This window comes from Lethenteron reissneri, chromosome 25 (genome assembly GCF_015708825.2).
Source record: "Lethenteron reissneri isolate LAM-NWPU_2019-01 chromosome 25, ASM1570882v1, whole genome shotgun sequence".
NCBI classification, from domain to species: domain Eukaryota; kingdom Metazoa; phylum Chordata; class Hyperoartia; order Petromyzontiformes; family Petromyzontidae; genus Lethenteron; species Lethenteron reissneri.
The window spans coordinates 12,752,448-12,778,884 of record NC_083803.1 but is presented as its reverse complement, the minus strand read 5'-3'; the positions used below and the strand labels follow the sequence as shown (position 1 = coordinate 12,778,884).

The following is a 26,437-nucleotide window of genomic DNA, read 5'->3' as shown; positions in this document are numbered from 1 at the left end:
ACCGTGAGTCTCCGTTCTCTGCAGCCACGCGGGATGCTGAATATGGCTATGGCTGCAGAGTTTGGTAGTAACTGTACATGTTGTTAACGTCGTTTATTGTGAAAATTCGGTCACAGTTCCTATGACCACTGTTTCATTGCTTTCATGGCTTTATTTTGGTGATTTTCGAAAAGTTTTTTGGTTTGGCCATGTTTGTTGTAGTACAGTTATACTGATGGCCTTGATCTAAGTTGTCTTGTGGTTGTTGTTGTTTGACTTGCATCCCACTGGGATTTTTGCACAGTGTTGGTGTACGGTGATTTTTCTGCAATATTTTGCTGTCTTTTCTTGGATTTTCTGTTTGCACATAGTCACTTTAAGATGTTTTCTTGTTCATGTTTTTGTTTTCTGTTTGTTGCGGTTGCACCCGATTCAAGAGCCGAATGGCTCACAGGGCTATACCTAATACATGAACTTGAACTTGATGGCGCAGAGCTCATGGTGGGGGCCTCGAAGGCTGCGTCGTGACTCGGTTAAATGACGTTGCAGGCCACTGTTGGGTGCACCAATGGGAAGCACAGCACACGACTGGGAAGCACAACACAATGGAGAGTAATAGGCAAGCTCCGAGGTTTAATAATATAACCGACCGCGTGGTCGCAGCAAGATCACGGCCAAAGATAACGCGACACGAGCGTCAGCGAGTTGTGGCTCTCGGCAAAGACGACGCTCTTCTGACTGACGCAAGGGAACTCTGATGGTGCGCCCAAAATTCGTTTTGGGGAAAAATCACACAGAAATTAGTTTTGGTCGAGCCTACATCATCGAAATGGTTTCGTGTTCCCAGTCCACACAAAAAATGTAAGGTTAATATCTCAAAGATAGATTTTTTTTTTAATAAGCCTTGGCAGAGCACACAGGGTTGATTTCCCTTTTTATCTTCCCTATGGGAGAGAGCGAGTGATGCTTGTGTTAATTGCAGGGTAGCGGATATGATTTAGACTGCTCCAAAGCGGTAAAGGATCCCCCTTGATGAAATGGATAAAGTAGCACTTGGTCGAGATCACCATATTTTAAAAGTGTTACCTACGGGAGGGGGTGCGGCGTGCTAATAAAAGTCTTATCTGTACGGTCAAGACACACCCAGCAAAGATACTGAACAGCCATTGTAAGCTCCTGCCATTAAAATCATTCGATTATGTTACCTTGTCTTTAAAACTGTAAAGCGAATGGACGTGGGTGCTGTTAAGATTGTTGAACCCATGATCTCAGCAGTGTCGACCAATTTACAAAAATTCTACACATTCAATAAACTGCCGTAACAGGTTCACTTTGTAGAAAGATATTGCATTTATTAAAGCTTTTTTCAGTTGTGTTAAATGGAGCCCCAACACATGTAATTTGTGTGAAGAAAGGTGAAATACAACTCTTGCTCAAACCACTTTAACTGAATGCCATGCATTTAAACTTGAAAAATTACATATTTTATCTGCGAACATTACTATACATTATATGGCGTTTTGTATATGTCGAGTATTTTTACATTTATACTCATTGTTTAGCAAAAAAGCATTTCATGCAGGGACATCCTGGAATGGCTGGAGGGTGAGATGAAGAAGAGTTTGCCTTTGTTAGTGTTAATCATTCACTTTGAAATCAGATCGAAATTTGCTAAATTATTTTACTGATAGTTAAGTCAAGGCTTCAAAAACGAATTCTCACAATTCAATTGAGCGGTTTGTTTACCAACTTCAATAAATACACAAACATATTTTTTATTGAAAAGACTGATGACAGTAATAAGGTAGATCAAGGTATGGAAGCGAGTTGAACAATTGTCACATTTTTTCCAAAGGCAGCTCATGTCCAGGGCTGCCAGATTTGTTCGTAAATAAGTGTCTAGACCTCTAGACAGAAGAACCTAAAAGCCCCACACAATTGCCAACATTGGAGCCCAAAAAAAGGGCACGCATTTTTAAAACGTTTATTTTTCTTTCCATTTCACAGCTTTAAAAGAAAAACGACGAATTTGTGCACGAAATTCAATCTGGCAGCCCTTCCCACGCCTGCACCATTTTCCGATCAGAACTTTAACTCGCATTGACAATGAAGCTGTAATGATCTGACATCAGCGGAAATTGAAAATAAAGACTCGCCACAGTGCGACTGGCCATGCAAACCAAACTATGGGCGATGCAGTAATCCACTATAGTATGTGCTCCTTCAGTGGAGGAATAGCAATGCGACACATACTCTCCTGAATCTCTCATGGGTAGCAGACCTCGACAGTGGCATTTTAGCTCATTAATATATTGTCACATGCAAGAATAGAATATCATCGGTAGTGTAAAGTGGTGAAATAAAAATCAGCCCAAATACTGGTAAAAATTGCAATCCAATTGGTAACACTCGTCTCCAACTGGTGGTCGGATACTTTTATTTGAACAAACTTTCCCAGAAACAAGACACACCTGGCAGCTGTGGGAGTGACTGTGCGAGATCATGTGTACATGGTACAGATGAGCCACTGGGGGGAGAAAAAACGTGAACATTAGGAGGGCTGGCATTTAAAACAGTGTTAAAATCGTGATCAGGAAAACCACTTTGTGGGCTGTCATCAGTCGAGAGTGACCTATGAGGAAGCCTTAGAAGTGTGGAATTCCTAACAAAGAGCTGCCAAACAGATACAAATATCACCCACGCTCATTTGAGAATGGAAAATATTTGGCTTTTCAATGCGCCAAATGCAAAACTTCTAAATATTCCCAACTTATGTTTGTCTTAACTTTGTGGCGTATAAAAAATGGGACTATACAATATATCCTTCAGTTCCAATGGAATGGCAATCGCCAATGCGTTAAGGTGTCATACCTGGGCAATCGTCATGGTGGCCACCCCAGCCTGTGCAGTCTGTAGAAACTGGAAAGCCTCTGCACACAACACAATTCAGTCTGTGACAAGCATTCACATCTGTATACTTTGCTGTCTAACATATAAAATAAGTGTGTTACTATATACTGGGTGTAATGGTTGGATACAATTAAAAATGTGACATTTGGTCTCAGGCAATGGGGCCCAATGGCCATAATATTGTGATAGGGCCACTCACATGAATTATAGTGGATATTGGCCTAGAGTTAGAATAGAACCATCGATACAAACTGGCTCAAGAGGGAGTGTGCCTAACATCAAGCTGTCCAGCCTCCTAAAATTAATAAACTTTTGTACACACATTGAGAGACTGGCTCCTTCCACAGCAATGTGGATTTTTCACCGTTGGCACAGGATCATCAACAGAGAAAATATGCCATTGGAACCTCATTTGCCAGTATATAATATAATTGTTTTTTTACCCTTTATCTGGCAACAAAACTGACACCTCTTTTTTTTACAAGGAGTCATGTTTGCATAGACCACAATACCTGTAGTCATAATGCAAACAAAAACATAACTCTGATAATGTATGCACTTGTCCAACACCATATGAGACTAGGCTCTAAGGAAAGCTGTCTCGGGTGTTGATCAATCAACTTCATACATTATCAGAGTTATGTTTTTGTTTGCATTATGACTGCAGGTATTGTGGTCTATGCAAACATGACTCCTTGTAAAAAAGGTGTCAGTTTTGTTGCCAGATAAAGGGTAAAAAAACAATTATCAGAGAAAATATGATTTACGCAAGGAGACGCTGCGATGTTGTTGATCTCGCATTTACATCCAGAGAAAGCTTCTAAATTACGTCACTATGGCTATGGCGGCATAGGATAAGGAACTCACTGCAGGTGGCCTCAATCTTCAGCAAGCAGCACACAAATTTGTCCCAGCAAAGCTGCATCGATTGGTCGGCGTATCGCAGCACCAGCACTTTGCGAAGTCGATTGTTCAACGGGAACCCTGCACGAAGAATCGTGAAGCGAAGGTTACGTAATGTGTCAGGTGAGCAGAAAGAGAGGGTATGCATGAGAACCACCGTGTTTTAAATTTGAGACACAGGCTACCTGCAGAATTGAGGGCAGTGTGCAGCTCGTAAGATGACATCATGCCTGATCCATCTTGGTCGAACCTCCTGAAAATATCCTATGTGGAAAGAACAATTGGACATTGAAAGGCATCACCGATGTGTTCTGCTACTCTGATGCTACATCAGGTACAAAAAGGCCATTTACTTGTTTGTGATGTTATTACAAAATATATTTCAGCACATTAGCTCATGTATATTGATGTTAATATACTACAAGAGGCCAGCTCCAGCATCTGTAAGTTACAATTAAAACCCTCTGATGGTCACACACCATTCATTAAACAATGATAGTATTTTTGTATAATTTAACAAAGGGAGGGTCAAATCTTCTCTCATTTACACTGATGTGATTATCAAATAATGTTTTTAATCATCCCTTTTCACCATGTGGTGGTTTGTTTAGTAAAATCTCTCAGTAGAAACTGATAACATAACATCTCCAAATGGCAGCAGTCTTCAATCCCTAAATGCTGTCAAAACGTCCAATTTCAACTTTTTTTGTGCTGTGAATAAAGGTCATTGTCAAACATATTAGCACGTTGTTTGTTTTTTGGGTTTAAAAGACAGTGATTATGAAAACAAAGTTGAGGTATTTTTAATTCATGCCTGTAAATCTATGTCAACACCACCCCTGTATCATCTTTAAATTGAGAATTCATTAAGTTATTGATGAGAACAGCGTTGGCAAGTCAATGCATGTGACCAGTTGTATTATCAATGCACGTGACCAGTTGTATTATCAATGCACGTGACCAGTTGTATTATCAATGCACGTGACCAGTTGTATTATCAATGCATGTGACCAGTTGTATTATCAATGCACGTGACCAGTTGTATTATAGCCCTAATCGTGGCCTCGTGTTCAACCTTCCAGGTCTTGATCTTGGCCCACAGAACCTGGAGCTCTTCAAAGCCCAACCGTCCTGACAAATGTGTCTGGTGGACACAGAGGGTTAAGGTTATATTTGTGGATATCCAGCAGGCATGAAATACTGTAAATGTCTGGACACGGTGGATGGCTGATTATTGATAAATTCTTAATTTGATGGAATCCATGAGCATTTCACGTAGTGCAACAGTTAAGTTGGTGAAAGCAAGTCTCTGCAGGGTTGTGTGATATGTATGCATGTGTGGCTGTATGTGTGTGCACGGTGAAGATTGGTGGTGTAGTGGTTAGTGTATTGGACTACCATAACAGATACCTGCTTGAACTGCTTGTCATGCACATCAGCAATAATTGTAATCTGGGCCTCTCATAAAGGCATATCTAGAACAGGATGCCACTATCAGCACTGGGGGAGAGATTGTGTGTGTGAGCATGTTGCTGGGAAAATCTCCCCTCTTGTGCTGTCTGTTTTCATAGGTGTTCACGAACAGAACAAGCTTTTACAGTGCATAATGTGAAAAGGGGGATATTTGAATCGTGTGTGTGTGTGTGTACATGTGTGAGATCCAGTCACAGTCCCTTCCTACAGACGAGGCTATATTGGCTGGGTTATGTGGCTCCCATGCCTAGTCCAACAACAACAACAGAGGGCGGAGGAGCAACGCTCACGAGTGGAGCACCGGCCGACTAAAACGGAGCAAGTTGTCACAGTGGGGGGCATAAATGGTGCCTTTGCTAGCCATTTCAGTCAGTCAATTCATAAGACCTGGGTCTGTCCCATGACCTGCCAGCGAAACTTCAACACTTCACATGGCCTCAAGGTGCACCTAGCCTGGCACAAACGCCATAGTGACATCACCACCGCTTAATGGTGCATTGCGACTATTGTTGCTGTGTGTGAGAGGCTATGGGGGGGGGGGGGGGTCGTGGATACATCCAGCAATGCGACCATGCTGCGACATGTCTCTATGCTGAAACTGTCTGTCTGCAATGCCTTGCCTGCAAACACACACACACAAAAGAACTCGTCACACTTACAATGTAAATAAGCCACCACTTTTATATTTCACGTGATGCACGATGAATGTGTATCGCCATCATCACTTAATGTTTATACCGTGCCTTCCTTGCAGTACGTCTCAAGGTGCCGAGGCAAGGGGGGTGGTGGCTGTCCCAGTGCAGCACCAGGTGAAGGGAGCACCAGCTAGCAAGTGGGACATTATTCTGCCAGTAGGTGGTGATAATACTATGTGGCTTCCCAAGAAGTAATTTGCGAGTAGTTTTGTCAAATTTGGACCATGATGCCAGCAGCTGTAGCCGAGATGACCTACTTTTTTAAATCCTTTATATTAAGTTCACTTGCTTGCTTGCGCGCTTGCTTGCTTGCGCGCTTACGACCGTGCAAATCTTTCGGTCGTTTTTTAACCCACTTCCTGTGATCCAATCGAGCTGACATTTTCCACACAGACTCGTTGTGCGTGACAATACATTTTCGTGAAAATTTTTTTCCAAAATGTTACACTTTATAGGACAAAAAAATATATATTTAATTACCAATTGCTTAATGGTGGCAGGCAATCATCTGACCCATAGGTGGCAGCCATCTCAAGCCAGAGGACGAGAGGACTCTAGCCGCCACGCATATAAAGGATTTATAGTGAAAAACTTTGTTTTTACGGGTTAATTTTTTTATACCAACACAGTATTAACCAGGACGGTCCATGGGCTCGACCCATGAACCTTTGCAACGAGCAGCACACGTGCATCCGTTGGGGCATGTCACTCGCCCATAATGTGAACAAAACAAATATTGCAATGCTCAGAGAAAGTATGTGTTCAAGTTCAGCTAGTTCAATGGAGTCATCTCAGGTAATGACAGTTGCATAAATATGATCAAATTGATCAACAGTTTATTTAATTGGATGTATCTCTTTACACTTCCTATTTAGATTGGTAGTACTGTTGGTGGAGTGTCAGATTCACAATTGCAAAGCTCTGAGCTCAAATCCAGGTCAGATATCAACTCAGTTCATCACCCGAACAGGGTCAGTAATATGAGCAGAGTATCGCTGTGCGGGAAATCAATAGCAGTGGCAAAAGTAGCTCAGAGCCACCATAACAGCTACGCACCACCCAAACACTCGTGATCATAGAAGCACTTAACTCACTTGCGTTTAAATGACTATTAAAAATCTTCAGCAGGTCATTTGGACGCACCTCCATTTCCTGCAAGTGAGAAAAATGTACACAGTTTAACCATCAATCCCAATAAACGTCTAATAATGTTGACTGTGAGCAAGTGACTGACATCAATTACAGTTATAGAGGGGCTAGAAACTGAAACTTGGCACAAATATAGATGAGCATGGCTATAGATATATAACAATCCAAAAACAAAACGTTTTAAATCTTTGCCCCCCCAAAATTGTGTGTGTGGGGTGGGGGGGCAAATTGAATAGTTTTGTTTTCAAATCTAGGCCTACAAAAGTTTGTATCTGGAGGTTTTAACCTACATTTGAGATAGCATTTCGAAAAAAAAATCAGGTATTTTAAAGAAAGTACGATGCTAAAGTCAATAGAAAGTGGGCAAAGCCCACTTGCAGTTTATACTCTATGTTTATCTGGGAATGCATCAATTTTCCAAACTCTTTTTCAGGGTCCTGCTTTGGGACACTTAGCTAAACAGTACTGACCAGCAATGGGAGTTTTACGAAGCCTAACACACTACAGTTGAAATACTTAATAGAAAGGCAGAGCAGTGTTTTGTGCCATGCAATTTGCAGGGCAGATATGTAGACCTTTAATTTATAATGAGCCAAAATAAAATAAAAACGAGGCTTCAGCTAATGAGAAATTATGGGGATGAGAAAATATTGTCAGCATATGACCACACGTGAAAAGCTAAAGTCATGGTGTTCAGTAGCGTATCTAGGTAGAAGATCCAACCTCTCCTGCCACCTCTGAGAAGACCATGAAGAGCTCCGCTTTCTCCTGCTCAGTGAGCTCCAGGGAGGGCAGTCCCATCTGCAGAAATACAATTATTGTTGTTTTTTATTGTTTTATTTTTATTAATTTTAATTTAATTTTTTACCTACGTGACTTTACCGAAAGAACTAAGAGTATGAATCCTTGCAGTCACGAAAGCTTCAAATCTAGAATTAATACAATTATTGTGTCCGAGCTTTAAATATACTCTGTAACATAACGCATTGAACAACCTTGCATGACCGACACACGTATTGGGCGATGTCCTTTTAACATGTATGGCCAAATGTCACAAACAGAAAATACAATAAGAGCTTACCGGGTGCCTCAAGGGACGAATGTTAGTGTCAGAGTTCACAGCCAATACTGCTCACATTTTGTTACGTTTAGCTATCGACAACAGTTGAGGCCACGTTAATTTGTGTGTGTGTGTGCGGTAATTGGTAACGGGACCGAGACTGTATATTCGCACACCAGAAAACCTGATTATTGCAACAGCATGCAATCAATGGCATTTAATTTGCATGGATTTTAAAGAATCAATTTCCATCCGTATGAGTTGAAGCATATATTGTGATCGTAACAATGGATCAGAACTTAAAGCTTTCGTGACTGCAGGAATTCATATTCTTGGGTCTTTCGGTAAAGTCACGTAGATAGGTTCAAAGAAAATAATAAAAAAATAACATAAAACTACAATTATTTTTGATTATTTTCTTTGTACCTATCTACGTGACTTTACCGAAAGACCTAAGAATAATGGATCTTGAATGTATGCGTAAGAATGTTTAAAACTGCACCTTTAAGGGAAGGTCTGCTGCTACTGTACTTTCGTCTTCACTGAAAAAACCCACACACACACGGTGTCATACCATGAAACAACACATTCAAAAGGCTATGAGCTTCTTAAGTATGCAAGTTTTACATAAACAATCCTTTTGGACATATAAAACTAATTATTTGGTAATGCTGCGATTCAGCCAATGGCTATGAAGAAGGGTTATTACCCAAAACATCACCGATTATATATTTTTTTTTATTTTAAGGCCGTGTTGTTGACAAGTGTGTTTTTGTAAATATATGCTGGCATGCCTACAACAACAAAACACTGCAAGGTCAACCTGTACTCACGTGAAGAATGGTTATCTGGTGAGAACACAGCCTATGAATGTAAATGGATGATATAATAATTGTCATTGTTTATTTGGTTACCCAGGAAAGATTAACTGAATGCCTGTAGGTTTTCTTTGTATGATGTTTGGCCAGTTCCAAAATAAAGATAATTGGTTAATCCAGAAAAAAAACTCGACGTTGAATATACAAGGGATGAATATTAAACCGCAAATGATTTCACAACCTAATTGTTGCACTGCCTCCTCCAAGCACCATCAAACTTAATCCGGCCCTGCCGACGGGACCGTCCGCCGATGCCTATTTTTATTAAATCCTTTATATTAAGTTCACTTGCTTGCGCGCTTACGACCGTGCAAATCTTTCGGTCGTTTTTTAACCCACTTCCCGTGATCCAATCGAGCTGACATTTTGCACACAGACTCGTTGTGCGTGTCAATTTATTTTCGTGAACATTTTTTTCCAAAATTTTCCACTTTTTAGGAAAAAAAAAATGACATATTTTATTTAAAATACCAATGTGATAAAAATGAAACTCTTACTCAAGAAAAACAGAAATTAATAATAAAATAAAACCGATGCCACGTATATAAAGGATTTATAGTGAAAAACTTTGTTTTTACGGGTTAATTTTTTATTTTACAAGGTAAGACCCACTGAGCTAGAAATAGCTCTTTTTCAGAAGCAACTTGGCCACAAAGTGGCTTATTATGTCGAATTTACAGCTGCCAAATACTCTCAATGCACGTTTCTATAAAGATGTATGCGACCGTGGGGAGAACATGCAAACTCCAAACGTACAGCCGTCAGGGTCGGGATTGAACCCACGACCTCTTGTATACCAAGAGAGGTAGTTAACATCTTGCCACTGTGGCACCCTTACCTCATGGAGCTGAGCTTCTCAGCGAGGATGCGCAGCACGAACCCGGCCTCGTGGTGTGGCTCCCGCGTCGATGGCACCACCGTGTAGGTGCCGGGCGGGAGACAGAACCGTACGAACACCTCCCGAGCCTCCACAAAGTCTGCCGTGCCGGCCACCGGGAGCCTTTCCCACCTCCGCTCGGCATCCTTGTCCTCCTGCTCAAACGAGTACTCAACTTCAACCAATTGTGGTATAAGTTTAATATTCTCGTGATCAGGGCCAATCATGCCAAAGCATGAACACCGTTGACTTTGGACATAGCGATACTGTAATTTTTTTCTCACGCGGATGGATAATGGACTGAGTTGTTCCCCGGATAAGGAATTTAACTTTGCAACCTTTCAGTTGTCAAATATTCAAAAGCCACATTGCCAAACAGACCTAATCCTGTAGGAATATTCACTTAGCTACGTGGACAGATGTGATTTATATTCAAATACCGAGAAACACTATATTTAGGTATATAGATACATATGTAGCAAACTATTAACTTTGAATGAGGATAAATACATTGTATTTGAATAATATATTTTGCACATATAGAAAAGACTGTAAAATATACATTGTAGGTATAAGTACATTTGGGGTAAATGGTCTGCGAACATGATTTGGATTGTTATAAACATAAGTGGCGAAACAAGTGGTGAAAAAAATACGTGTCAGTAAATAGGAAACATGTGGTGAGGATTAAGCAAATGAAAGCTTACTAATGGAATGTTTCAGTGGTCTGACACATACACAAAACTCAAAAGCACCATCACATCGCAGTATGGACGATAGATTCAGTTCAACTGAGTACGTCTAATGCCATGGCATTGTCTAAGCATTTCTCGCTGAACAAAAATAGACAGATTTATTTTATCTGCACTAAAGTCCAAATTTAGTGATATACTATGCCCAAGTAGATTAACAGCAACTTCATCATTATACAAATGATAGTCCACATATTTAAAGTGTCTGAAACGTACGTGAGATATCATGCAATTATCCAAGTTTATTGTTGCAGAACTGGAAATGTTAAGACCACTCACCTGGAAGATACTGAATCCAATTGGCAATAGTTGAGTTCTACAACCATGTGCAGAAAATCTCTGTGATCTTGTCTGAATCAGGGAGACAATGAATGAGCAGTCCACTTCACCATCAGTGGGGTCATCATCTTCTTTAAAGAGCTGAAGATTAAACTGTGGGTTGGTCCAGAATGTGCCTAGATGTGGGCACACACGCACACACGTCCCCAGTTTAGACAAAATACTGTTGAGGAATGTAATGTAAGAAAGTACCGATAAAGGCTGCCATGACTATAGGGGCAAAGTGGTCAGTGCCATGCCTGATCATCATCATCAATATCATCGGGATCAACACTGTAACTCTTACCCGTTTTAATGCTTTAATGTTCCACTTGAAATAGTTTGCCTAAGCTATAGACCCTGTGCACTCACCTTCAATTCAAGATCAAGTAATCGTCACGGCCAAAGCCATTGATGCCACTACACCTCACCACCCCTTTCCAATCTGCCATCTCCCACAGCTGCTGCACAGTAGACGGGCGACTTCCACGATCTGCCATAACAGCCTCCCACCATCTGGTCCTAGTTCATCCCCTCGGTCGCCGGCCTCACGGAGACCATTGGTCATATTCAGTTCTAATTAACGTAGACATTATTAGGCAGGTGTGCTTCATGACTGTGCGCTATAGAGTATGAATGGTATATTATCGATAAGGGGTGCACAAGGGAGATGCATGGGTGACCTGGGAAGGCAGAGCCCCCACCAGCGGAGCATCCGCGCACCCAGCAGCCCCGGTGCACAGTGAGAGAGCCTCTCTTGCATGTGTTCTCTCCCAGGTCAGCTGGGGTCAGGTGGCACAGTTGCATCTGTGTGAATGTGCTCCTGAAGTCCTCTAAAGACATCCTTGAAAAACAGAGGATTTGGGATGATGGGCAACCGGAAATTCTGTTAGCTGGATCCTATAATACATTTCTTACGAGCCAAGATAAAACAACCTCTAAGTCAAAGGTCAAAGCGTCTTCCTGCTCCAATGATTATGCAGCAGTGTTTATCTATAATGATGGCCCTGAGTCAGCGGTAGGAATTCCACATTCTTAAGAGAAGATGTCAGTCTTTCCATAGAATTGTTGATTTCCCACCAAAAAGCATTGTTGATTTTCCCACCAAATAGTGAGGCATCATCAGCCGGTACTCATTTTGCAGACCCTTGAGGATAGATGATGAATGCCCAAATTGACCTTAATAGGGGTTTTTATTGAACAAATCCTAAAGAAAACATAAGCACACTGATATACTGCAGAGACAAATGTTTATATATAAGGTTGTAAAATATCCCGTAACATTGTTTACAAGAGCAGAAACACAATGTAATTTCCAGACTTAGATCATTATTCATGAGAGCAGATGTTTATCAGAAACATTGAAAACTATGACCAGCATTCTTGAGGATGATTAGGAATTTATCCTGACCACCGTGCCAACATTCACCAATTGGCACATGGTGATGATGACGATGATGGAATTGTGACACATCCCCAAAATGGCACTCACCAAAATTCCTCATCACTGACGAGTGACAAGAGGGCTTTTCTCTCTGGTGCCGCTATCTGCCGCCACTCCTGTGAGCTGTCGACAGAAAATACATCGGGCACACAAAACACATTCGTTTTATATTTTTAGAAAGGTTTCATGTGATTCAATTAAGTGTTCATTATGCTTACAGGTGTACGTAATGAAAATTATAAAGAAGATATAATTAGCAGCTCTTTGGAAATCCACTCCTGGATGAAGGCCTCCCCACAGTGTCAATAATGGGAGTTGTTTGACCATACGGGACCGTAATGGTGGTCAGTGCGAGTTGATTAAAAGGGGAACTAGGACTGGTTGGGATCTTACTCGCTACTGACGTGAGCCGTGGCGACCTGAGTTCTATTTCTGGCCATGACTAACATCAGTGGCGAGTGATATCCGAACCAGTCTTGGAACCCCCCCCCCCCCATTCACCACCCTGCCGCCACTCTACGTGTAAAAAAAATATCATCAAACAACCTCCACGACCAACACGGTACGGCAGGCCTTGATCCATTGGGGTAAATTATTATTCACGTGTAATTATTAAAGAGAGGTTAGGGAAATCCTAAGCAGCGATATATATTCTGCAGATGCACACTCACCGGTGTCCCCAGGGCCCCTTCCAGCGTGACTGCGCCCATGGATCCTTAAGTAACATCAGCGGCACTTTCTGCTTGGCCACACACGCCTGGACAGACGGCACAACACAATGCGTGTGAATTACATATGCGCTGTCAAAATGCAAATCTGAATCTGGGTAACACAAACGACTTAAGACCCAGGAGGACAAGCACCATAATTGGTCAGCACAAGCAAGAAACCTGAGATGAATTCCTGGGCCTCTAAACCAAATTATCATATATACTGAGTTTTTGGTCACAGCTCAGGTAACAATAATTGGAGAAATACATGTAATTCTTTACGTGTAAAAATATATATAATATTAGACTATATTAGTTATACATATATGCAGGGTTTGTTCAGAACTCAAAAAATACTTTGAACAAGTGCCAAAAATCAGCTGAAGGTTAGTACATTTTCCACACTAGACTACACTGCAGTCCAAAATGTCACTTTGAATATATATACAGCCTATATATGTATTGCAAAATTTAAAGAAAAAAACTATTATCTGCATTGAAATTTCTACAGCTGTTTACGGACACCACGTGAATCTGTGGATAAACACTCGGTCACTTTCCCCCCTTTGGCTCCAATTCTGTTACCCGCATCATCCGTGCACAGGCGCTGGAGAGTAATTGAGCATGTACGCACACACGCTGCACAACAATCGAGCGCACGCGGGCGCGTATGTACCGCAGAGGAGGCGAGCGGCTAAGCACGTGTGTGTGCGTGCGTTGCACGGCAATTGAGTTCGCATGCTCGTGCTGCAGACCATCGTGGTGGGAGTGGACGAGGTGTACGCAAAGGTCCAGTTCGTGTACCTCCTTGATTCCTGTCACGAAGTACACGTGCTCCTTCTCCAGGCCAGATATGGGCTCGGGCTTCTCAACCTGCAAGAAATCACCGCTCTAGGGTGGGTTACTGGTAAATATGGAATTGGTGCAATTACAGATGTCAAGGCGCCGAGCTGCTGGTCATCCTCAATGCTTCGTCGCGTCATAGTTGTAGTGTGAGAGTATAGAGTGTGTAATATTATAGTACACTAAATCAATAATAAGATATTTCTGTGAAAACCAGCATTCATAGATCAATTATCGATGCAAATAAATTTGACTGTACAATATATGCACGTGCGTAACTTTTTTTTCAGTGAAGACTTTTTCCACTGGGTTGACAATAAAATGAATACCCGTGCTCACATTTGATTAAGCAACCAAGATGTGCAATTTATACCGTTATGAGATCAAAATGCAAACTAAACAACAGTACACACATTAGCGGACAATGCAGCCATGTTATATGCAGTTAAGTGAGTTGCAAGGTAGCCAGCAGATGGCAGTACAATAAATAAATGCTTGATCATTCTGTGATTACTTTTGTGTGTTCGCTTTTCATGTTTGTGGGGTTTCATTGGATAACCTGATTTCCATCCACATGAAAAATATTCATGAAGTAATGGCCAAACATCCCAATGTAGGACCCTCATTAACAATATTTTTTTAAATCAGAAAGCATATTTAAAAGTATATGATAGCGCTGAGAAAACTGACCATGCTGATGAAGTATGGTTAAACAACCCCATGACCGTGGAAAGGCCTTCATCTACAAGTAGATTTACAAAGGGATGAAAATTGCAATTTTTTCTAGTATACGATCACTTACATTTCTGGTAGGTATGATTAAGCACGGTGGGTTTACCTACACAGACGCGACAAACTGTACGGCATGCAAAGCAGGACATACAGCACGGTCATTGTGTCAATTGTCGTTCCAACGATTGGCGAAGTAATTCCCTCACGTCAACGGAGCAGGCAAGGAAGGATCCTCTTCGGAAGGCGGTCCTCATGTTTCGGTACAAGAGCTCAGGTGACTCGTCGGTCAGTGGCAGGGACTCCATGATACCGCCCGTGAAATCTTCCATCGCCTCCCACGCACCCACGTCTCTCAGGGCTTCGTACGAGCCGTGAAGCCTGGGCAAGGGACAACACATCAACGCGGTCACTTCTAGCCAATGCTCAATTACGAACACCGGGACCCACTAGCAGTCTCTCGACTGCACCATGAGTTTAAAAGATGCTCTTGTCATGAAAGTGAATATATGAGACGCGTTGAGATTAAATCATAGGTGGCGCTGTGATCAGAGTGCTTGATTCACATGTGGAGGATCGCTCGTTCAAATTCCTATTACGGGTCAACCCAGCTCATCTTCCCTAAAGAGTTTATAAAGTGAGTATCAACATGTACGAATACAACAGTGGTTTTCCCATTGGGAGACAGGTGCCTACTTTAGGAACGCTTCTAAATTTGTGTTCAGAGCCACTGTCGGAGATGAACACTGTCAACCAAAATATTTTGAGATATATACTCTAGGGCCTAAGCAGCTCAAAAGTGCTTATTGGTCTATACATATCAACTGAGTGTTGTCTCCTCTTATAAGCGGGTATTCTCCACTCATTTTTTTCCTACCTCACTTACAAAAAATTAACCCATAAAAACAAAGTTTTTCACTATAAATCCTTTATATGCGTGGCGGCTAGAATCCTCTCGTCCTCTGGCTTGAGATGGCTGCCACCTATGGGTCAGATGAATGCCTGCCATCATTAAGCAATTGGTAATTAAATATAAAAAAAAAATTCCTAAAGAGTGTAAAATTTGGGAAAAAATTTTTCACGGAAATACATTGTCACGCACAACGAGTCTGTGTGCAAAATGTCGGCTCGATTGGATCACGGGAAGTGGGTTAAAAAACGACCGAAAGATTTGCACGGTCGTAAGCAAGTGAACTTAATATAAAGGATTTTAAAAAGTATCAATGGTCAAATATCCCAATGAGGCTTTCTAGGATAAAAAAAATCTTGCAACATGGTTTCTATAACGTTATCCTCTATGAAATAATTATAATGAGACAATTTTGAGCTAGATCAATAAAACGATACACCGCCATTATTCAAATAATGAAACATTTGTCATACACATCCACGTCCACCAGGCATTGACGACACACATCATATCGGGAATTGAGAGTCCCACATGGCCACCAACCCCTCAGCAGTGATTATTTTACTGGTAGGAACCTCCTGGTTACACCAGCCCACATGGGATTATTGTGTCCGTCCGTCCGTCGTGAAGGGAGGGGCTGGGTGGGGAGGGAGGTGATGGGTGGGGAGGGGAGGGTGGGGAGGGGCTGAGTGGGGAGGGGCTGGGTGGGGAGGGTGGGGCTGGGTGGGGGGTGGGAGGGGTGGGGCTGGGTGGGGAGGGACTGGTCACCCCGTGGTGCCCTTATAAAACTCAACGTGTAACCTACTCACGCCGGCTTGTGCCCGCCCTCACGTTCGGGCATATTTGCGGAATACACCACGCCGCCGTTCACCCTGGCCATTGACCGAGCAACCCAACGTTCCTACCAGCTCCCTCCGCAAGAATGTGTTTTAATTATTCTGTTATACTCGTAATGCATTTCTCGAAGGGCCTGCACTCATTTCACACAATAACGGTGCAAGTTGAAATGCTTTTGTGAACTGTGCTCCGAAGAATACTGAGTTCCAATGTGGAATTGACTTTGAGACGACATTACATCGCTGCTTTGACATGTTCAACAGTTTCCCGAGACAGCGTGGTAATGCTAACATGTTATTTGATTTCATTTCAATGTGTCTCATAATTTTACGTTGATGATCGGAGCACAACATTCCTCACCATCCCAGCAGTGGTTTGCTACACTTTGGAACTCTCATTTCACATGAAAAACATGTCAAACCTAACTAGGTACACATTTTACTTTCTCTTGTAAGGAATTCCATTTTGTTGGAGGGTACTCATCTCACATCGAGCGGTACAAAAAAAACGACGAAATAAAACGCAAATTTTGTCAACATTTCAACCCCGTAGCTGAAACTGCTGTCAAATTAGAATTCGTCGGCAATCAATGATCCCTTTACGGACACTGTGTTTTTATGACGATAATAATGACTCATACACCAATGAGCAGTGTAATGGTTAATACATTACCATTAAAACGATATAACGAGAACTGAACGCGTTGACACGAGTGTGCCGCTGGCTGCACGCTTACTCCCGTACTTGGCGTAAGCCTTTTCCAGCAAAGCTGCCCAGAACTCATTGTGCTTGGGCGAGTGCACGAACACCAGCTTGTTGTTGTAAGTGGGGAGGCGGTCATCCACAACCACGTCCACCCACTCTCCAAACTGCCAGAACTGTGAAGAGGCAAGAGCGATGCACAGACAACGGCGAATCTTGAGAGGTCTTCGAGTGATCAATTGAGAGGTGTCCTACCGGGAATATGTGGAATTTTCGCAACCGGCCTAGGACTGCCAATGGAGGTGAACAAGGAGATGCTTTGATTTGTATTGATTTATAACTCCACTGGGGCAGTGTTGGGCTTTCAACGGGCTGCAAAAACAGCTAATTAAAGTGGATATTCGATCATTCATAGTCAGTCAACGATACCAGTGATCAGTGGCGGCTCCTGCAAAATCTCTCAGGGGGGGCAAATGTCTGGATGATTGATAAGGATAAGGTCCACCCATGCAATGAATAAATTAACAGCTTAAGCATGTAAAGGCAACTTCACTTCTTTAATATTAATGAAAAATAAAGTGACTCTTACAATACATCTTGTTTGTTTATATACTCACTATTAAAACAAACCACTCAAGTTTATTTTATTAAAGATTCCACTAGGTAGCGATAAATTATATTGTTGGATGAAACGTGCTTACGTATGATGACGTTAGCACGTATGATGACGTAAGCACGTTAGTGCATGCCCTCCCGGAAGCCATAGAGAATGCATTGGAGCGCCCCCGTTCGAAAAAAACATCTTTGAATGTAAGTCTATGGGGCCACTCGGGGCGATTCTCAGCCGTAGTGAAATCGCCCCAAAAGAGGCGGTACTCCACAGAACGTGACATGACGCTGATTGGACTATATCCAGAGGCTGACAGTGACGGCTAACGTGACTCTGTGGTTGAATGACATTGGTGGTGCGTCGCCCAATCGCCCTAATGAAGAAACCGCCCCTGCCAGTGATCAATATGTTCTGAAACATGGCCAGAATACAAGCACCAATCAGCATGCTGAAATTACTTTAACACACTGTGAACCACGTGTCACGTTATGGGCACATTGCAAATGTAAGTTGACGTAATAATAGGTTACGACTTTGGTTTCTGGGTGACATTACCGACAGTACCATTAGCGACCCAATCAGGGCAGTTTACCTGCTCCAATGAATGCCTCTGCCCTGCCCGACTCTCATTTCAAGCACTGTTGTCTTTCTCTTCCTAGTCAATTCGGCAGTGCAATCACTGCCAAATATCACCTTTTACGGAGGGACTTGCCAACATTCTAACGCTCAAAGCGTGGGGGAAATTTAGTCTCGGCAAGCATGACCTGCATTCTTGACCTGCATTTTCCCCTCACAAAATAGTCCAAGGATGCCACACCGCTGTTCGTTGGAGCAATAACAGCGCCACAAGACACCGTACGTGACCTTTACGAAAAATGCGGCAAGAGAACATGGAGACGGTTTGTGTGCTAAACATTGCATAGATTCGCAATATCCTGAAGACAACCTATCTGTCGTATCTCCATGGCCAGGAGAAGCATTGTTAGCACACGCAACACAGACAAACAAACGACCTAATGCATTTTTACCTTAACCTCTGGCCTTTAGAAAAAAAAACACTGATAAAAGACTGCAGATGCCAGCGATGGCTTTACAGTGTAAAATCACAATGGGCTCCAATCAGATTTCAAACACAATAACTGGATTCTTTTATATAAGTCAGCAAGCAACAACCCGTGCTGTGATTCTTTTTTTTATTAAACCAGATCCTTGTTAAAACTGCATTGCATGGGTGACCTGCATCCTAATGAGTCTTCGCCCTTCATCACCTAATGAATTAACACCATGAATGGAAGCTGCACTTTGCATCTAAGTGACCCCAATAATCCCTGTAAATCTTTACCTGTCAGTTAGGACGTGTTTTTTTTTCTCGCTAGATGCTACGAGTGGCAAATAAAGTGTTGAAGACTCCACAAAGATAATTTAGCGCTAAACCTGCATTCTTTGCAAAATGGTAAAAGAGTGACACACCACGAAGAGTCTGTGGAGTGGTAGTGGCAACATCTTGCATCTATTAGAAGTGACGTTACAGCTGCACAAAGCAGCCGAGGCTACAAAGCAGTCTCGTGGTTCCCAACCTGTGCTATGCGTTCCCCCGTGGGGTACCGGTACATGTGACATCGCCAGGAAGAATGCGAGGAAAAGTCACGGACAGGTAGTGGTCACATGGGTTATGGTCAGGCAGCGTTACGAAGCAGTGCTGCTGTGTGTTTGTCTGCTAGTAATTATACAGCTATATACCTTATACTGGTAGTAACCTCCTGGTTACACTAGCCCACAGGGGATTATTCTGTCCGTCCATCCGTCGTGTATCCAAAAATGGGAGGGGTAGGGCTGGGTGGAGAGGGGAGAGTGGGGAGGGAAGGGCTGGGTAGGGACGGTGGGGAGGGGCTGGGTGGGGAGGGTGGGGAGGGGCTGGGTGGGGAGGGTGGGGCTGGGTGGGGAGGGGAGGGTAGGGAGGGGCTGGGTGGGGAGGGTGGGGAGGGGCTGGGTGGGGAGGGTGGGGAGGGGCTGGGTGGGGAGGGTGGGGCTGGGTGGGGGGTGGGAGGGGTGGGGCTGGGTGGGGAGGGGCTGGTCACCCCGTGGTGCCCTTATAAAACTCAACGTTTAACCTACGCACGCCGGCTTGTGCCCGCCCTCACAGTCGGGCATATTTGCGGAATACACCACGCCGCCGTTGACGCTGGCCATTGACCGAGCAACCCAACGTTACTACCAGCTCCCTCCGCAGGAATGTGTTATGTTGTATAGCATTGAGATAACCTCTGCACTTGGATGCCTCAGCCATTCACACACTCTGCTTTGTGCAATTATGTCTTTAGAGAGGTTCATACATTTTCTTTCGTTATTTTACATCAAGTTTCTTTTCGTGTACATTTTTGTTGTTGCTGCTGCTATTTTAGTGGTTGCTTTAAATAAAGACTTGGCCTCGCCATAGGAATATGGAATTTCCACCACCAGTCCAGGGCCACCAATGAAAATGAACACCGGCCCCACCTTCATTCAAGTAGTCAGACACTTTGACCTGACCACAGTTATTGAAGCGCACATTTTCATCGTATCTACGTGGAAGCGATATCTACACGTGGGTGTTTTCGCCACGAGTGAGCCGTGTTTAAAGTGGACGTTGGCGTCACCTGGAAGTGGAAGATGCCGGCGTAGCCGTCGCTGAAGCTCTGTCCTTCTGGCACCACGCGAGCCAACAGCCTGGGGTGCAGGGTCAGGGATGCAATGGCTGCCAGCAGCCAGCAGTCGCCTGCTCTCACACATTCGCACATCATCTGACATGCTCTATCCAACGTTGGATAAAGGCCTCCAGAAGCTGTTTCCATCTCTCACGGTCACGCAATGCACGCGAGCTGATCTCATTGCGCCATCTCTGCGGTTGCTGCTCAGTCGTAAGTCTCAACCACCAGCCACCATCCCTTCTCGCAACGTATCCTACCCATACCCACTTGTATTTCTTTACAGTCAATTTAATCTTTGTATGTTGAATGATCCATGTGTTATCTTTCTGTCTCTCATTGCAATTCCACGAATGCAACTTTGCATGCTTCTTTGCGCACTTTTCAGCTTTCTGGTCCATTTTTTCTCAATATCTATGTTTGTACACTTTCAAAAATAAAAAACACAAAGATCCTAGTCATACATACTACATTAGCAAGCGTGATGAGTCCTTTCAAAGGAAAAAACAGTCCAACACAGTACACGAGAACGTGGGGATCTCACCACGTTGCGTGTGCCTGACATGGTGCACTTTGAAGCCAAGAAACTTCCTGGCAGGTCGCGGGTCAAACTCGGGTATTGGAGGTCAGCAGACACTCTGACAATGGGTCCACCATCTAGTCCAGGAGTGGGAAACCTTTTTTCTGCCAAGGGCCATTTGGATATTTATAACATAATTCGCGGGGCCATACAAAATCATCAACTTAAAAATTAGCCCGTTATATTTGGTCAAACATTTAATTAACTCACCCCTAATGTGATGGCTGTAACAAACCAAATGATTTTGCGGGCCTTATACGGCTGACGGGCCGGACGTTCCCCACCCCTGAATTCTAGTCTGATAGGCTATAGATAGAGGCAAGTAGCTTTCGCGAGCACCTATAAAAACCAGGAAAGCACACAAGTGGGCAGAGGGGTGAAAAGCTTTCCTGGGCATGCTTGTCTCTTTTGAGTGTAGCGTCACCAACCATGCAGCCATCAATGCAGAGTGCTAGCATTGACTGGCAGAGGGAAATACACCCTCTATCGATCTGTGTCTCTTTCAAAGTAATGCCTTCATCTGGCATGCACAGTTTATTTTCATTCTGCGTTGCATAATACATGAGTTCCTCCTGTACACTGGACAAAAAGGCTTATGTTAAGAGCAACTTTCGTCACTCTCATATCAACACAGTAAAGTATTAACAGCATCTACAGTGCAGTGATGTTGATATTCAGCAAACGTTTGCGGAGTGAAATCAATTTCGATAGGATTGTAGATGTAAGATCCTTGAAATGATTCATGCAAGAGCAACGCACTGTAAATTCAGAGAGGCTGTTCAATGCCATAGGACAAAGCGATGGTGCATGTATATGACAAGAGAATAAAATGATTAGAATGTGGCCTTAAGAGGAGTTGCTTAAACATGAATAAGGTTAGTATGTAGAAAGACAGGCAGATAATATTTACAAAGCAGTATCACTGAGAAGTTGTGGTCACGTCGTTTATTCTGGGTTTTCTTACCAAAATCCCCTTGCTTCATGTCAGTGCAGTCCAAGCTGTCGACCATAAACACTGCATTCTGGGAGATCTCCTGCCAGCACATTGCATCATTAGAAAACATAACTTTGTTGAAAACACAACATTTATTACTGATTTGCTAACAGTGCTACTGAAATAAACACTTTAACAGTGGCAAGCCCATCTGAAGAGTGATATTTTTCTCACTAGCAGAAACATCACATGTTGTGGTTAGTTAAGTAGCCTCCAACATAGTTCTGAACTGAGTGCTATTTTTGGCATCAACAGCGATGCTAAAAAAATATGGTGAGAAATTTAAAGCTTCCAAGTATCTTTGCACTCTTCTAAACATGAGTCATTGCTATGTTCCAATGGTGATCCTGAGCTACTGGTGGAATATTCACATTTCCTATTATTGGGGGACAATCTCTCTTTCAAGGGCTCCTCTGCTTAGGAACGTTATTCGACTTAGGAACTTTCAGAGATAAGACCAAACCTGTTCGTAGCGAGTTTTTCAAAAGAGTAGAGAGGAAACACGAATACCAAAGGGAGTTAGCATCCACATCTACACAGTATGATCAGGCAAGAGGCACCGTCAGAGGTCGCAAACGGGTTTTGATTCCTTACCCATACCCGTAGCCGGCTGGGTACGGGTTCCCATTCCCTACCCGTACCCTACCCGAAATGAGTAAAAAACGGTTACTCACCAGTGACTCACGGCCTACCCGTACCCGGCCGCACCAGGGTCGCAAACGGCTACCCGTACCCGTACCCGGCCGGGTACGGGTAGCCGGGTATCGGGTAGTGTACGGGTATCGGGTACCCGGTTGCGACCTCTGGGCACCGTGCAACTTCAGCCGAACTGTTTTAGCTCACAACTTGTGATAATGATATGCTGAGTCTCGATAGGGTCTATTCATGTCATGCTTTATTTCCAATGCAGTTATCCATCATTACTTATGGGGTAACATATTCAATTAGCCTGAGCGAAAACAAATAATGTTTCTGTTACATGTCTAAATGTGTTTAAAGTGATTTGCATTACAATTATTTTTTTAACATCCTACATGTAACATATTTATTATTTTTAAAATAAGGGGCCGTCTATAAATGACGTCACGCGATTTTGGACGATTTTTGACCCCCCCTTCGTCACACGGCGTCACAAAAAGTCACCCCCCCCCTCAAATATGACGTCACAAAGCTCTGCCCCCCCCCCCCAAATTATTGTCATTGTAGTGCGTATTTAATTTGGCGCTGCACTTTGATGTTGTAGGAGAAAACATTTATTAAAAAGTATTTAATTAAGTAGAGCGTGTTGTTTATTTAAAGTTGCGCATATTAATGTGACGTCACACATCGTCACAAATGTCTGACCCCCCCCCCCCAGGTGTGTGACGCCATTTATGGACGGCCCCTAATTGTATCAAAATTATAACATTTTCGTACCTATTACAAACAATATTATTTTCTACATACTTGTAATTTGAAGGATTCTGTTAAAACTGTATAAACCATATTATGGTATTAAACTGGCCAACACTATGCAGGCTATTGGGATTTGGCCCAATTCAAAGGTGAATAATTGATTAAAAGTTTACATTTGATAACAATTGCTGCAACTTGCTTAAAGCAATGCAGCCATGTAGTAAAGCAGCAGGCTCCCAATAACAAGACAATGAGTTTGAATCTCAGCTTGAGCCAATTCAGCCCATCATTTATCCACGGTCATAAAATAGGTACTATCCGATGAGAAACACTTTTCGGGAAATTTGAGGTTGTCATTAGGCAATGCCTAGTACCACTGAATTGTCCTAATTTGGTAGGGAGAGTGACTGTTCTAATTAAGGTTCGGGTCTACTGTGGAAATATCATATTGACACCATATGGTCCAGTTGTTAACAGAGGTCTCCTTACTCATACCCTTATGCCTGGTCACTAAACTCACTACCACAGGGATATACAGTATGTGGAGTGCTCACGTGATTAAAGAAAAGTGGCTCCTGTTTTTTAGGCAATATTTACATTTCCACCACTTTACCAACCCAGCCCATCAATGTCATCCATCTAGGCGCCAGGTACTGGTAGACAATTGTGATTTCTGTGGCAACAGCAAGTCAACGGCCAGGGCATTTTGTTGTTTTGTGTGTGTTCACCCACCAGTGGTCGCCTCCACATGACAGTCTTGAGCTTGCCCAGGTCCGCAGGCAGCCGCCCCGAGCCCAGGGATTCCATGTCCGCGTCGAAGAGCGGATCTTGGAAGAGGTCTCCCCGCTCCGTTGTCGCCCGGCGCAGGGCCTCGTAGTCCTGGCGTGGCGTGGCACCCAGCTCGGCACGGCCACCGCTGCCCCCGTGGCAGCCGTGACCTGGCGGACCCTCGGTTCCCATGACCAGGACCGACCCTGCCCCGTTTTGCTCCGACCTTGAACTCTGCGCCGAGACTTGACCTGGCCCTGACCCCGATCCGCACGCTCCCGCAGTGACCCCACGGGAGGACTCTGATGCCGCTCGCTGCTGCTGCTGCTGCTTCATCTCAGCAGCGAGCTACGGGCATCGAGAATCGAGGTGCAATCCCTCTCAAAGAGCAACCGCCACCACCATCACCATCATTATTATTGTTACGAGCGCTGCCTCGCCTCTCACGCTTTGCCTGCCGCTATCTCCGGTACTGCACGGCGGTGATGACGAGGAGGGTTTTGGTATGATCACAAATAAAGACGGGCAATGGCGATGAGAAGAATTGGGATAAAGACGACGACGTCGACGGTGATGATGGTGGTGCAGCCCTTGCTGCTTGGTGCTGCGTGAGATTCACGGATGTGGCAGTCGCTCTTGCTGCCTGCAGGGAGGCTTCTCCCCCCCCATCTCCGACTGCTGATTAACACTAAACCGCAACCCTGCTCTGAAATAGCATGATGTGTTTGAGTTTTGTTGTTGTTGTTAAATGTATACGTTCAAATATCGACAGTGTATTTGATGAAAACGTATTTAATGCATTCCCAATTAACGACGGAACGTTTATGTTTGATAATCGACAACATATTTACATATACAGGATTTATGTTTGATAATTATCTACACTATATTTAAACGCTGAATACGTATACAGTGTGTTTAATTTAACCTGACCTCGATTGTGAAGCATAATGTAAAACAAACGTAATAAAAAAAATGAAAATAATAATGAATTAAGAATCAAACAAATGCAACAAATATCATACCATCCCCGGCAAACCTCCACCATTGGAATTAGATTCGCAGGTTTAATGTACATCACTCGGACTGGTATTTTACAAGTTTCGTGGGCTTTGGCAGTGACCGACAGTCTAGAAAAAAAACGACTGCCGGATCGGCAGCCAAAGGAATTTAATTCGTCACTAGAGGACGCACATGGCGAGGAGATTGGAGCAAGGTACTTAAAGTTGGATTGCTAACAGCGTAAGATCGTGAGACTGTGGTGGTTTGGGGAGGCGTAGACCCAGTGCCTAATTAAGCTCGTGCGGGGTTTGTAGAATATGTTATAAAGGGGCCCTAAATAAAAAAAATATTAAAACACAAATTTGTAACTTGCGCAGTAAAGTAATTGTAATTTTTCATGTGCTATACAGCCAGATATGACAAATCGCTAACCTTAAACACCCAGTCGTTCATTAATGTAGAAGGCGGTATAGTACTATCGTATTAGAGCAAGTGCAGAATCACTGAACCGGAATTAACAGCTTGAAAGAATTTAGCACGGGGCCTTTGGAAGTGCGGGGAACGTAGCATATTTAGCGACTTTTGCTACGAGGATAATCCGTCATTGCTTAGAGCGGTGGATTTGCCGTGGAAGATACCGATGAGTATTGTTTATAAATTATCAGCATGGTCAGGATTGCTAACATAATATCACACCATTGTTGCCTGATATTATAGGCCACAGCCCATCTTCGACAAAAACGAGCCCTGGCAATCACAGAAGGCAATATTGTCCAACATATTTATCTGGAAAGCCCATAGAGACTGATAAATTGAAATCTGGTCTTTTTAAAAAATATAGAGATGACAAAGAGATGAAAACGATTGTATTTATTTATTACAAAATGTTCCGCAAAAGTATTTTTTATACCACTCGCTGCAATGTATGAAACTGACGGTCCGATTTTGATTTAAAGCTTTCGTGACTGCAGGGATTCATATTTTTGGTTCTAAGGGAAATAATAAAATAATAAAAATATAAAACAATAAAATTCTCACGACGTTTCGACTGCAACACAAGCAATCATCATCAGGTGTAAATCCACAGCAAGACAATTTGAAAACAGTGGCGGTTTTTGTGTTGCAGTCGAAACAGTCTTGAGAATTTTATTGTTTAATATTTTTATTATTTTATTATTTCCCTTCTACGTGACTTTACCGAAAGAACCAAGACTATTACGGCCCGATGTCAAATC

At 43.1% G+C, this 26,437-nt stretch overlaps 1 protein-coding gene across 5 annotated transcripts; it reads right to left on the bottom strand.

Moving 5' to 3' along the window:
• Positions 1 to 508: 508 nt before the first annotated feature.
• Positions 509 to 24,797, bottom strand: LOC133347253 (calpain-9-like). Of its 5 annotated transcripts, none has more exons than XM_061559370.1 (21): positions 24,165 to 24,797; positions 22,008 to 22,077; positions 20,416 to 20,534; positions 17,212 to 17,345; positions 14,930 to 15,101; positions 13,953 to 14,021; positions 13,110 to 13,195; positions 12,487 to 12,561; positions 11,678 to 11,838; positions 10,956 to 11,131; positions 9,886 to 10,079; positions 8,672 to 8,711; positions 7,833 to 7,910; positions 7,055 to 7,112; positions 5,821 to 5,885; positions 4,868 to 4,936; positions 3,978 to 4,056; positions 3,757 to 3,873; positions 2,851 to 2,909; positions 2,451 to 2,506; positions 509 to 567 (listed from the first exon to the last, which is right to left on the bottom strand). In XM_061559370.1, exons 1-20 carry the CDS (start codon positions 24,534 to 24,536, stop codon positions 2,480 to 2,482), a joined length of 2,220 nt encoding a protein of 739 aa, XP_061415354.1. In that variant the 5' UTR covers positions 24,537 to 24,797; the 3' UTR covers positions 509 to 567; positions 2,451 to 2,479. The 5 variants fall into 5 exon arrangements, with proteins under 5 accessions (XP_061415354.1, XP_061415353.1, XP_061415355.1 ...); XM_061559369.1 differs by lacking the exon at positions 509 to 567 and adding an exon at positions 659 to 1,577; XM_061559371.1 differs by lacking the exons at positions 509 to 567; positions 2,851 to 2,909 and adding an exon at positions 659 to 1,577.
• Between the last annotated feature and the right edge of the window lie 1,640 nt (positions 24,798 to 26,437).